At 43.7% G+C, this 13,430-nt stretch overlaps 1 protein-coding gene across 1 annotated transcript in view; it reads left to right on the top strand.

Annotated features, from left to right (window-relative positions):
• LOC122790677 overlaps window positions 1-13,430 on the top strand; it is a 560,216-nt gene that overhangs the window by 393,640 nt on the left and 153,146 nt on the right. Inside the window, exon 14 of the mRNA XM_044058200.1 lies at window positions 501-627. Within this exon, the coding sequence (XP_043914135.1) occupies window positions 501-627 (127 nt within the window). The remainder of the gene's footprint in view (window positions 1-500; window positions 628-13,430) is intronic.

The raw sequence follows: 13,430 nt of genomic DNA, 5'->3' as shown, positions 1-13,430 counted from the left end.
GAATCATCTGTCCACTCACTCACCTCCCAATACCAATGAATATAATGGGCCCAGTAATATCCAGTTTAGCTGCCTTTCTTTGGTCTTCTTTCTTCCACCAGCGTACCATATTTAAAACCAAATAAAATCCCTGGCGTTGATAATTTGCTATTCTGTATCTGTCTCCGTTCTTTAGTAACATTTTGATCTTTTCTTTGCTGATGCTTTAAGCTTATCCCCCCAAATGATTCCTGACTGCTATAATGCCAACCACCCATTTCTTTGGAATGTGTCTGCAGGCATTATCCGACAGAGCTGTTGGATGGGAGGATCAGCCATTTACTTATTACAGTATAAAGGGGGCACTGAGTCTTGTTTAATGAGTGAACAGTGTGTTGCTGTGATAGTGATATAACTACACGTAACTGTAACAAATGACGGTTTCCTGCTGAATTATGACCACTTTTATGTAGTTTGCAGTGAAATGAAAAGTTGAAGCGCATGATGTGCATCTTTTACAGGTTCCAGAAACCTTTGAGGATGTTGCTGTCACTTTCTCAGAAGAGGAGTGGAAGAAGCTAAGAAAACAAGACAAGCAGCTTCACAGGGAAGTGATGGTACAGAACTATGAAACCTTGATCTCATTAGGTGAGTGTAGTCCAATCATATTTTGTGAGTTTTATTTCGAGACGTGTGTGCCATATTGAAATGCTATGCCAAGATGTTTTATTTGCTAGTCAGATAAGTGATCAGGTGCCTTGTGGGCCTTTTTTTTTTTGGCCATTACCGGGGATATAGCCGCTAATACTCAAGACTATAGATGGGTTTACAAAATCCATTTCAGGCATCATATTTTCAGGAAGTAGAAGGGAATTCTAGCTCTTGGAGAAAAACAGTGGGACGCAGGAGAAACATACAAAGCTTTACACAAACCATAATCGGAGGTCAGGATTCAACCCTGACCCCCTGGAACTGTGAAGGAGAAAACAGGTGAATAAGGAAGTTTTTTTTACGTAGTACTGGACAAATTTTCTTTCTTTCTTTATTTATTTATTTATCGTGATGTTTGTTAACTGGGTTTGTCTGACTGAGCATGAGCCCATTTTCAGAGGAGGCCCAGGAAGAAAAGCATTTGATGAGTGCTGTCAGGCAAACAATGTAACATGGTGCCATGCCTCTCAAATGCAACTGATGTGTTTGGTCTGTTTCTCATAAAATATTTGTTTTTTGGACAAACCACTGAATGATTGAAGTCAAGTTTATGAGAGGAGGTGAGGGACACATTATTGGTACAGACCAGAGGCAAAAACTATTTTTTTTTTAAATTCTAACACTGTCTTTTGATGGTCACTACTGGTAGATTTGACTGTCTAATGTAAGACCTGACTTTATTTATTTATATATTTTTTTTTTACTGGAGTAGTATGCTGGATTTACCCACTGTTGGTGTGATTTGGTCACAAGAGCGAAGCCCGAGTGGTCAAACAAAGACAACCGTGGGTAAATCCAACATTACCCACACCCAGAAGTAGGTTATTGCTATTCTACAATGACATTATTTAAGAAAACAATACTTACTTTTCTTAAATAATGGCACTGTATAATGCCTCCTTGCGGCCCTTCCACAGCTGTCTGGTAGTGTGGAGCAGTTCTGATGTACTGCGCATGCGTATGCTTACCCAGTTCATCACAGCTGTGGGTGGAAGCAATGGCGAAAGCAAGATCTTCGTTGCTTTTTACAAAGTGTCTCACTATGTTTAAGGAGTTGAACATAGCGAGACAGCTGTAAAAAAAGCAATGGAGAAAGGAAGATCTCCGTTACTTTTTTTAAAGCCATCTCGTTATGTTAAACTCCTTTAACATAGTGAGACATTGTCTAAACAGCAACGGAGATCTTGCGTTCTCCGTCGCTGTAAAAAAAGACTTGTACTAATGGAAAAAGTCCAGGCGACCGGACCTTTTTCCATCAGTATAAGTCTGATTTACAATATGCATGCTGACCAATCAGTGTGCACGTTTTGGAATATTAACGGGGGTGTCGTATAATGATCAGTATTGACCAATTTCAGGCACAGCCAGGGTGAGATGCAAAACATTTCACAAACAAAAAAATGCAGAAATGTAAGCAAATAACAGGGTAGTTCAGACTAATTACATTGACAAAACTGTAAATATACATTCTAGTGAACAAGCACAGTGCAGTGTGCACTCAGGGTGAGTGTAATGTGCAGTATATAGATTAGTTTCTAATCTGGGTGAATCTTCAGTGAATCCTGAGAGAGGAGAAGAGATTCTGAAAGGAAATAGGTCAGGTGATATGTCTTGTGTTGAAGCAGGAGTGTTTGGCTTGGATGAAGAAGTTCTATTAGAGTTACATTCTGAATATGGAGTAAGTGTTGATTTCTTTAATGTTGATGGGGAGAGCTTGCCAAAGAGTAGGTGCCTGACAGAAGAGATCATGTGCAGTGCTGTGGAGCTTGGTTCTAGGGGTAATGAGAGTCAGTGTGACAGCATGTGCAGTGCTGTGGAGCTTGGTTCTAGGGGTAGTGAGAGTCGGTGTGACAGAGCATGTGCAGTGCTGTGGAGCTTGGTTCTAGGGGTAATGAGAGTCAGTGTGACAGAGCATGTGCAGTGCTGTGGAGCTTGGTTCTAGGGGTAATGAGAGTTGGTGTGACAGAGCATGTGCAGCGCTGTGGAGCTTGGGTATAAGGGTAATGAGAGTCAGTGTGACAGAGCATGTGCAGTGCTGTGGAGTTTGGTTCTAGAGTTAGTGAGAGTTGGTGTGGCTTCTGAGTGGTGTCTCAGGGTGTATGAGGATATTTTTTTCATGAAGTCTAGCTGCAAGGGGAGCAAATGTGTGGAGGTGGAGTAGTTTGTATAGCTGGGATCCTAATTGTAGGTTAGATCTCTGTTTTATGGGTAGCCATTTAGCTTTTTCTAGGGCAATACAGTGATGCTTACAGAGAGTTGAGTTTGTAATGAATCACCAGATGATGTTAGAGATAGCCTGGAGTGTGGCAGTGTTTTTCATCCAAGTTAGAATCAAAAATTGGGAGCCCTTATTCAAGTTGAGAAAGGATAGTTCCTTTACCAATGGCTGCCGTGGATGGTTGAAATAGAAAAGGGGAGATATTTTCTGGCCTAGAAAAGGAGAGAGTTTATTTTGCCTCTCAGTTTGCCTGTGTGGAAATGGAAGCTTAATGACTAAGCCATAGTTCTAGGTATTTCATGGTGGAGGTTATCTGTGAGGAATGATTATACAGGTCAAAGATAGTCAGGTGCATGGCGAATGGTGGAGTTTCAGAAAGCATAGTTTTGGTCTTGGTGGGGTTGAGAAGTAGTTTTATGGTTTATGATTCCTTGGTGGCGCTCATAGTGTGACTTGAAGTGGAACTGACTGTTAGTGTGAGAGTGACCTGATAGATAAATGACCATGTCATCGGTATAGATAAGTGGTCACACGGAAGCTTGTGAATGAATATGGAGAAGAAGGGGGGCAGTAATGGATCCTTGTGGTACACCTTTGGTAATAGGTTCAGATTTTGATTGGGAGGATCCTATTTTAACTCTGAAGTGTCTGTTAAGTTAATCAACAGTTAAACAAGTTAAACAGGAGGAGTGCTTATAAAGAAGTTAAGTACTTACCATAACATTCCATCCGAGTTGTCGCTTTTTCATTTGGGTTTGGATCCAATATCAGATCCAAATCAGCCATATACTATAGCTCTAGTATCCAAAAAATCTGAGCTCTTCTCATACCCATAATGCCCTGCTCTCCCTTCATCTGTCAGATTGAGTTTGCTCTTCATAAGCTAACTGTTATATACAAATATTCATATAAATAGCAGACAAAAGCATATGACCATGACTAAAACTGAAGAAGGGTACTTAAGGAGCTCAAACACGGATAGAGTAGTGACCGAAAAAACAACATCCAGCAGGTCACCAGAGAGGAAGAATTTGGAAGGGGATGGAGGGAGGGAAGGTTGAAGACAAAAATCAACAACTCAGATGGAACGCTATGGTAAGTATGTAACTTCTTTATCTGAAGTTGTTGTTTTTCATTTGGTCATCAACCTGTGGGACAGAGTTCCCAGCTATGTAAATCTTGGGAGGCCCTTATGGAAGGATGTTCTGGAGCACAGCAGAACCAAAGGATGCCCTGTTTCTGGAAATAATGTCCAGTTTGTAGTGAGATATAAAAGCATGTGAATTTGACCAAGTAGCTGCAGCGCAAATATCATCAATAGGAACTCTAGACCTGAAAGCAGCAGAAATGGATACTGACCTAGTGGAATGAGCTTGGATGGGTACAGACAAGGGTATCTAGACCAGAAAGCAGCAGAAATGGATACTGACCTAGTGGAATGAGCTTGGATGGGTACAGACAAGGGTATCTAGACCGGAAAGCAGCAGAAATGGATACTGACCTAGCGGAATGAGCTTGGATGGATACAGACAAGGGTATCTAGACCAGAAAGCAGCAGAAATGGATACTGACCTAGTGGAATGAGCTTGGATGGGTACAGACAAGGGTATTCAACTAATAGAGTAAACCAGGGAAATGCAGCTTGTAATCCAATTTGCCAGAGTAACTTTGGAAATTGGTTTCCCAAATTTAGCCTTGGAGTACGACACAAAAAGCTGGTCAGACTTTCTGAAATGTTTAGTTCTATCCAAATAAAAACATCATTGTCTGTGCACATCTAGCATATGGAGTTTGTGTTCACCTTTGTTTTGGAAATTAGGGAAGAAAATTGAAAGATTGACATGGTTAATGTTGGCCTCAGAAGCAACCTTGGGCAGGAAAGAAAGGTTGGTATGCAACGCAACTCTATCTTTGTGAAAGACAAAATTGGGTGGATTTACAGATGACTCTTGAAGTTCAGATGCTCTTTCAGCTGAAGTGATGGCTACTAAGAAAGCAGTTTTCCGTGACAAAACCTTCAAATTCATCTTTGCTGCTGGTTCAAAGGGAGGCACAACCAAAGCTTGTAAGACCATGGTAAGCTCCCAAGGAGGAGAAGGATCCTTAATGGGAGGACAAAGAAGGAAGGTGCCCTTGAGAAGAGTTTTGCACAACTTGGAAGAGGCGAAGGGTAATCAATTTTCTCCACGTGGAAGTTTGAGATAGCTGCCAGTTGCACCTTCACAGTGGAAAAGCTAGAGCCACTATGAAGAATGGACATTAAAAAATCTACCACAGCAGAAACAGCAGCCATAAAATGATACAATTGATTTTGGTGGGCCTAAATATAAAATCTCTTTCACTTGCTGTTATAAACTTTCCTAGTGGAAGCTTTATGTGCTGCTACTGAAATATCTCTAACTGAGGAAGAAAGCCTGTGATTTCTAGCCATCAATGGAATTGGAGTAACCAAGTGGTCAATTTCAGGTTGGATAGATCTGGGTGAGGATGTCCCGAAGAATGGGAGAGAAGATCGGAATAAGAACCAGGGTCCATGGTGAACGTACTAGTTGAGACCAAAGGAAGGGAAACCACACTTGTTGAGGCCAAACGGGAGCACAATGAGGATAACTTTGCTCTTCAACCTCTGAGCTTTCTGAAGAAATTTGAAAATGAGAGGAAGAGGGGGGTAAGCATAAATTAGATGGGGGGCCAAGCATGGACTAGAGCATCTCTCGGTTACCATTCCTGAGGAGGGATCAGGGCAAAAAACTCACTGCATTTGGTGTTGGAAGGAGAAGCAAAGAGATTGCAGCAAGGCTGATCCCATTTCTGGAAGATCATGTTTGACACTGAAGGGTTCAGCGACCACTTGTGAGGCATCAAAATAACCCTGCTGATCCTGTCCTCTAGAATGTTTGACTTCCCCGGAATGTGTGTTGCCACTAGAAAGTGGTTGGAGGAGATTGCCCATTGCTACAAGCTCGTGGCCTCTCTACATAAGGGATAAGACTTGGTTCCTCCCTGCTTGCTGATGTACCAAACAAAGGACATGTCTGTTTGAATTGCAATGGCTCCTGAGGGAAGAGGGGTATGCAGGGCTTGCAGTGCTAGGAGCACTGCTCTCCTCCTCAGAAAGTTTATATGCAAATTAGTCTCTAAGGGGGACCAGGTGCCTTGGACTGTCTGACCCAGGTAATGCCCCCTTACCCTAGCTGGAAGGCATCCGTGGTCACCATGGCCTTTAAGGAAGGAAGGACAAAGGTTCTAGAACCTCTGATTGAAACCAGCAGAGAAGGGATTCCTTGCATACTCAAGATAGCCTGATGGAATGGCTTAGAGGATAATAAAGGAGGGACCATTGAATTGCTAGAGTCCACTGAAGAACTCTCATGTGAAGAGGAGCTGTAGCAACAAGAGTTATGGTGGCCGCCATAGAGCCCAGTGCTGTTAGGACAAGATAAGCTGGAGGCATAAGAATGTATAGAATCTATACATGGAGTCTGAGTGTGGAGATCCTGTACAGGGGAAGAACAGCTAAGCAATGCGTCATGATGTCCAGACAGGCTCCGATGAAGTCCATCACCTGTACCGGATGTAGATGAGATTTCTTCAGATTGATAGAGATGCCCAAGGTTTAGGGTAGCTGAAGTAGGTAATCGCTGGCTTGGAGGAGTCTATTCCTGACAGGAGCAGTGAGGAGCCAGACGTCCAGATAGGAAAACGCACGGAATCCTCACAGTCTCAGGTGAGCCGCCACTATTGCCATGAATCTGGTGAACACCCTGGGGGATGTGGTGAGAACAAAAGGGAGTACTGTGAACTGGTAATGATTGACTCCCAGCCGGAAGCAAAGAAACCTTCAGGAGCACCTGTTCATTTTGATGAGATAGCATGCATCCTGAAGGTCTGTCTAGCACATCCAGTCATCCTTTTGCATGAAGGGAAGAATGGACTGAATTGTGACCATTCGGAACTTTGAATTGGCAACTGACTTGTTTAGGATTGTCAGATCCAGAATGGGTCTGAGGTCCCCTGTTTTCTTGAGCACTAGAAAGAATCTGTAATACATGTCTGATCCAAACTCATCTTGGGGGATAGTCTGGATGACTCTTTTTGCAAGCATCTTTGAAATTTGTAAGGCTGCAGCCTCCATCTGACTGGGTGGGATATCAGGGAGGGACTTATGTTTAACACCCAATGTTCATTTGTGATGGATTCCCAAGCTGTTGGGTGTAGAGAAAGATGTTCCCCGACTGCCTCCAGAAATGAGCAGTCGGGCAATCCTTTAGGATCGCTGATAGGGCCTGTCCTACAAGTTATCTTGAGACCCTTGGTTCATGGGACCCGCTTTGCCTTTACAAACATTTCCACCTCTGCCTCTGGAGGATTCCTGGAAAGGGCCTTGAGATCTTCGGATCCACAACTTTTTGCCACCAAGTTGGTTTCTGGAAAAGGACCATTGAGGAGTGGCAAAACAAATTCTGATGGCAGATAAGGTCTTCCTGTCATTTTCACTCTGGGAGAGCAGGTTTCTAACCAATAGCTAAACAAAGATGATCCATTAAAAGGGACATTAGTAAAAGACACCTTAATGGGTATCGTGAAATCCGTGGTGCCTTATAGCAATGCCTGAACCAGCTGCCCATGAAGCACCCTCTGCTTTATGTGAGATTAGCCTCATGGACATGTTAGCTATAGACAGGAGAGTGGCCATTCTGGAGGAAAAGGTTTTCTGTCCCTCTGCAGACAATGGACCTTGGGGCAGGACTGGAGAGCTCATTTACCAAGTCTCTCTGAAGTCTGGTCACATGTGCCATATAGTTCAGTGCCCACAAATTGAAGGTAGCTGAAACATACGCCCGCTTCCCAAACCTGTCTACTGCCTGAGACTCCTGGTTTGGGGGGTTGAACAGAGGAGCTTTCCTGGGCCGGCTTCTTCTTGGTCACTGCTGCAGCCACCATGGCATTGACAGGGAAACCCTTAGTCCAAGGGGTCCATCTGAAGGGGTGCTAAGGATCTTGTTTGGGTTTTTGAGAATGGGTTCCGCTGTGTCCAGCTCTTTTTACACCCTGCGGGAGATGAGGTCAATAAGAGGGTCCACGGGGGGGACACCCAAGATGTAGATAGGCCTGTCCCAAAGGCTTCCAGGAAAACCAACTCTTCTGGGTAAGGGTTTTGGGTGGACCACCCACATTTCTGGTGCAGGATTTCCATGATGTCTCCAAATGAGACATCCTCAGGTGGGGATCTTGGGGACCCTTCCCATTCCTTCAAGTTGGTGTCCTTAATGAGGGATTCCAGAGATGAATCCATGTGTCTCCTTTTGCACTTATGCTTATGAGGAACCTCCTCGGAGAGGTGCTCCAGAGGAGACAGAAAGGATAACTCTTGCACAAATTCTCCTGATGAGGGACCAAGCTCCAAGAGAGGGAAAATTGAGTTTCTCCTAGGGGTGGAGAGAACCTTCTCCACCACCTTGAATGCCAAGGGAAACAGGAATCAGAAGGAACCTCCACCAGAGCCAAAGCTGTCAGCAGAGAAATTCTACAAGTTCCCATTGCTCCAGGGTCTGAGAGGGGAGTCGGAGCTGTACTGTAGAGCACCGAGGGGAAGAGACAGCTCCAAAAACTTTACAGCTGACATCAAACTCTCGTATCCGACACCTGCACTATGGCTCCAAGAGTTGCCCCGATCCAAGACTGTCTGGGCCAAACTACTCCAGGTAACAGTAGCTCTCTGCTCTGATGTGTCTGCTTTCAGGAACCTCAGATCTGACAACTCTGAAGCTGAGGATCAGATCGGAGAAGGAGAAATGGGAACATAAGGCTGGTGGCTACTGGATCCAACACGGGATGGAGTGGGCAAAACCCCAGTTGAATTTGTGCCTTTAGGACCATCAGAGATGCTCCAGGAGGACCTGGCAGATGAAGTAACAGAAGGTGGCCTGGAGGTTGGTCTAGGTGACTGAAGCAGTGGCACCTTAGGTCTTGAGGTAATGGGCTCCAGAGAGAATATTTGAGACTGGCGCTGGCACTGACACTCGGATCCAAGGACTTAGGATCAGAGGTTTTGGCGGACTTGCGAGAAGGCTCACCATGCAAGGAAGAACCTCTGTCCATGTGCATTTTCTTTTCCTTGTGTTTCTTGATGGTGGTTTGAGCCCCTGAAGTTGAAGAAGAACCAGAAGAAGAAGGCAGGAGACCCTTGAGGATCATCTTATTTCTTCTGTCAGTCATCATGCGCTGATTGAAACCAGCACAAATAGAGCAAGAGGAGTCCAAGTGAGAGGCCCCCAAGCAAACAACACACTCCGTGTGGGCATTGGAAAGTGAGATTTTATGCCCACACATAGCACATTTTTTTAAACCCCACTGGTTTATCAGACATGGTAAGCCAAAAGACAAATAACCTGGAAAAAAGGGCTGGGGTTTCAAACAGGAGAAACTTAGAAGATACAGTAGCTAAACTAAATAGGAGATAATTACTTAGTTTATATATATATATATATATATATATATATATATATATATATATATATATATATATGGTTCCCATTCAGAAGCCTGAAACAAGAAACCAAAAAGCCTGAAAATTCAGAATCCTGAAAACTCAAAATCCTGAAAGACCAAAATCCTGAAAGACCAAAATCCTGAAACTCAAAATCCTGAAAACACAAAATAGACATACTGATGGCATTGTGGCTTTGCTATTGTTAGCCCTGTGGTGTTAGGTCATGCTGGGGTCAGGTAAGTGTGCGTTGGTTTTATTTTAGGGTTAGGGCGGTTTAAGTGAGTTAGGGTTAGGGCGCAGGTTAGGCATGTATGCAATAGTGACAAATATTGGGGTTGAGTTAGGTTTAGGGCGGGTCAGGTGAGTGTGCGATAGTGCGGACCTTAGGGTTTAGGTTAGGGTCAGGGTCAGTTGGTAGATATTAGTGTCTTTATAGTGACATATTAGCATTATTTGTGTTTTCAGGATTTTGAGTTTCAGGATTTTGGTCTTTCAGGATTTTGGTCTTTCAGGATTTTGAGTTTTCAGGATTCTGAATTTTCAGGCTTTTGGTTTCAGGATTTTGATTTTCAGGCTTATGATGTTTCAGGCTTCTGAATGGGAACCATATATATATATATATATATATATATGTATATATGTATGTATACACACACACACAAAGTAGGGGGAAATGAAAGATTAAAGAGAAGCAGAAAGAATCATAACGAGAAACGGACCCAGACCGATAATAATGATAGGTATTGAAAGAAGAACTATACTAGATAGAAGCAACTTTTAAAGAAATTTTTAAAGAAAACGACTCAAACCAAAAGGAGCTCAGATAATCGCTGTTCAAAAGTGCGGCAAATGAGATCAGAGGGATGATGGGACAGCAGGGAATTATGGCTAGTGGAGGATCTCAGATTTTTGGGGTCCTAAAACTATAGTATACATCTAAGTCAGTTTTGATATTGGATCCGAACCCACAGGTTGAAGACCAAATGAAAAACAACTTCAGATCATTTGTTAAGATTGGGTCTCATGCTACAGTAGTGCTTAACTGATTTCTTTTTTTCTGAATATCAGAGCATAATCACTGCACTCCATGGACTTTATACTATTTATTTACAGTGTAGAATCTATTAACTATGTTTGGTTCCTTTCACAGATGACAAGATGTGGATTTATAAAGTGGCTTGCTTGGAATCAGACATTATGAAAGTAGATAATTTGGTAATTAAATGTATTTCTGCAAATTATAGCACATTCACAGATTTCTATGTAAAGTACTAAGCTTGTCCTGCCCTGAGTTGGAATACACCAGGAGGACCTTTTGCATTAAATATAGAGATGCAGTTGAACATTCCTCTTGCTGATATCACTTCCTGCTTTGGATTCACGTAACTAACTCTCTAGCTCTACCTGCAGTTTTGCCATATTACAGCCACCCTGAGGCTTTCATAGGTTCATAGGTTCATACTAGGCTATCTGCCCTAGGGCATTTATAAGCCTAGCCAGAATGTGTTTGGCTTTCGCCACCCATTTTAAATTTTTTTTGCTATGTCCTTTTTCGAGGTTAGTATACTGTGCCTCTGTCTAACAGTGACACAGAAGTGATACCCGGGGTAAACCTACGATCTCCCATCCACTCATCAAGATTCCTCTTGAAGAGAGTCAATGAAGGACTCTGCCTAACCTGGACTGGGATTTTATTCCAGAGTGAAGGGAGCCTCTGGGTTATGAATCTGTCCCTCCAGCATGTCCTATTTATTTCAGTGCTGAGGTTCAAGTCTCTCAGGCGTAGCTCGATGGGATTTGGATTTTCTGAGGTGCAGCATGTCCATTAATTCCGGGTTGGACATGGCTTTATACGTCAGGCACAGATTGCCTCTGAACAGGTGGCATGCTACTGAGTAGAGCTGGAGTTTCTTTAACCGGGCAGCTTATGGCATCTGTTTGAGTCCTTTGATCCTCTTGGTGAGGTACTTTTGGGGTCTTTCCAGTTGCTGCAGGTGTCTGGTAAGGTCCATCCCAAAAGGGGCATTGTACTCAATTGTGGGCCTGATGAGGGATGAGTAGAGAGGCACGATGACCTCCCGTGATCTATATGTGAATCCCTTCATGATTAGGTAGGCTATATAAAATGTTTTTCTAACCACTTTGGCCACGTGGTTGTCAAATGAGAGATTGCTATCAACTTGGGTCCCCAGGTCCCTAATTACTTCTTCTGTACTTAATGGATTACCACCTGTGTGGTAATTTGTGGGCACTTTGTTTTTTCCAAAGGGGATGACTATACACTTTTTGGCATTTAGCTTGAGGCCATGGCTCTGGCACCAGTTGTCTGTTTCTATGAGGCCCTTTTGGAGGATGCTTGTGTCGGCTGGAGAGTCGATTATGGTGCCCAGTTTGCAGTCCTCTGCGAACTTGGTCAGCCACAGTCCTTCCGTGTTGGCCTGTACCTCCGAGAAATATATACCGAACAAGAGAGGTCCCAGGACTGAGCCTTGTGGGACACCACTTGTAACTGGTTTGGAGTCTGACATGGCTCCAGCAATTCTAACCATGTGGGTTCTGTCCTTGAGCCAGTTTGCAATCCATATAGTGACATAGGGGTTTATATTTAAGCTGGTGAGCTTATCTATAATGCCAGTGGGGTATTGTATCGAAGGCTTTTATGCGAGGTCCAGGTAGGCTGTGTGGACCACCTTCCCCTCGTCAATGGCCTTGGTGACTGTTTCAAAGAAATCAACCAGGTTTAAGAGGCAGGATCTGCCCTTAACAAAGCCGAACTGGGTAGGATCCAGTGTCTGTAGGTCCCCAATATCTTTATTTATGAGGTCCATGATGATCCTTTCCATAGCTTTGTAGACCAAGCTAGTCAGGCTTATGGGGCGATAGTTTCCAGGATCCGTTGAGGCACCACCTTTATGGAGAGGGACCACTGTTGCTGTACGCCACTCTTTGGGCACATATCCTGTAGTAAGGCTGAGATTGAACAGTAGTTTTATGTTTGGGTTTAGCTCTTCTTGGAGTTCATGTAGGACGCAGCCCGGGACACCGTCTGGTCCCATTGATGCTGTGTTTTTTGCTTTGGAGAGGGTGGCTCTTACCTGAGCATCTGAGATGTCAGGGGGGCAGCACTCTGCTGGGATAGATATTTGCCCTTTTGGTGGGGGGAGTTTGCGCTGAACCTGTCAGCTAGGATGTTGGCAATGTCTGTGGGTTCAGTGTATTTTTTGTCATTTTGGACTAATTCTGAGCATATCTGGGAATTACCACGCAGGTTCCTAACATAACTAAAGAAAGCCTTGTGATTATCCTTAGTGTCCTGTGCAATTTGTCTCGAAGCTGGCCTTAGACAATTTTATGAGTGCCCGTAGTTTTTTGCTAATACTGATCAGTGATGCCTTCCCTTTTTGGGATTTTGCTCTATCATTTAGTAGCTTCCTCCTTCTATTGTATAGTTTGTTTATGGCTGGGGTCCACCAGACAGACCGTCTGCCTTTGGAGGATTGGGTCTTGGTTTTATTTGGGATCGCATGATCCATGCATTCCTGAAGGTGTTCATAGAATGCGTTTATAAAGGATTCTGCGGTCTGGGCCGTATTTTCCACAGGCCCGGGGGCTTTGAAGGATTCCACCTCGGTTTTGAGGAGTGTGAAATTTGCTTTAGAGAAGTTTTTCACTGTGGTTTTCTGGGCAGGGGGTGGGGTCGGGATGTGAATATCCAGTGAGATTAGTTTATGGTCTGATCTTACCAGTGAGGGATACACTTCTGGTCTGGAGCATAGAGTCCCCATGTTGATGATGATCAGGTCCAGTATGTTTTCCCCTCTTGTGGGAGTGGTAACAAGTTGTTCCATAGCATTTGAGTTTATAAATTCTAGGAACCTTTGGGCTAGGGTGTTGGAGCTAGAGTAATGCTACCAGTCTATGTTTGGGTAGTTGAAGTCGCCCAATATAATGGTGTTTGGAGAGACCTTCATATTTTCCAGTGTTCTCAGGAAGGCCGAGTGGGGTTCCTGGGTTTGGGAGGGTGGTCTG

The sequence above is a fragment of the Protopterus annectens genome, chromosome 16.part0 (genome assembly GCF_019279795.1).
Source record: "Protopterus annectens isolate FY-2018-M chromosome 16.part0, PAN1.0, whole genome shotgun sequence".
Taxonomy (NCBI): domain Eukaryota; kingdom Metazoa; phylum Chordata; order Ceratodontiformes; family Protopteridae; genus Protopterus; species Protopterus annectens.
The sequence above is the reverse complement of the archived record's forward strand: the minus strand, read 5'-3'. Positions and strand labels throughout refer to the sequence as shown.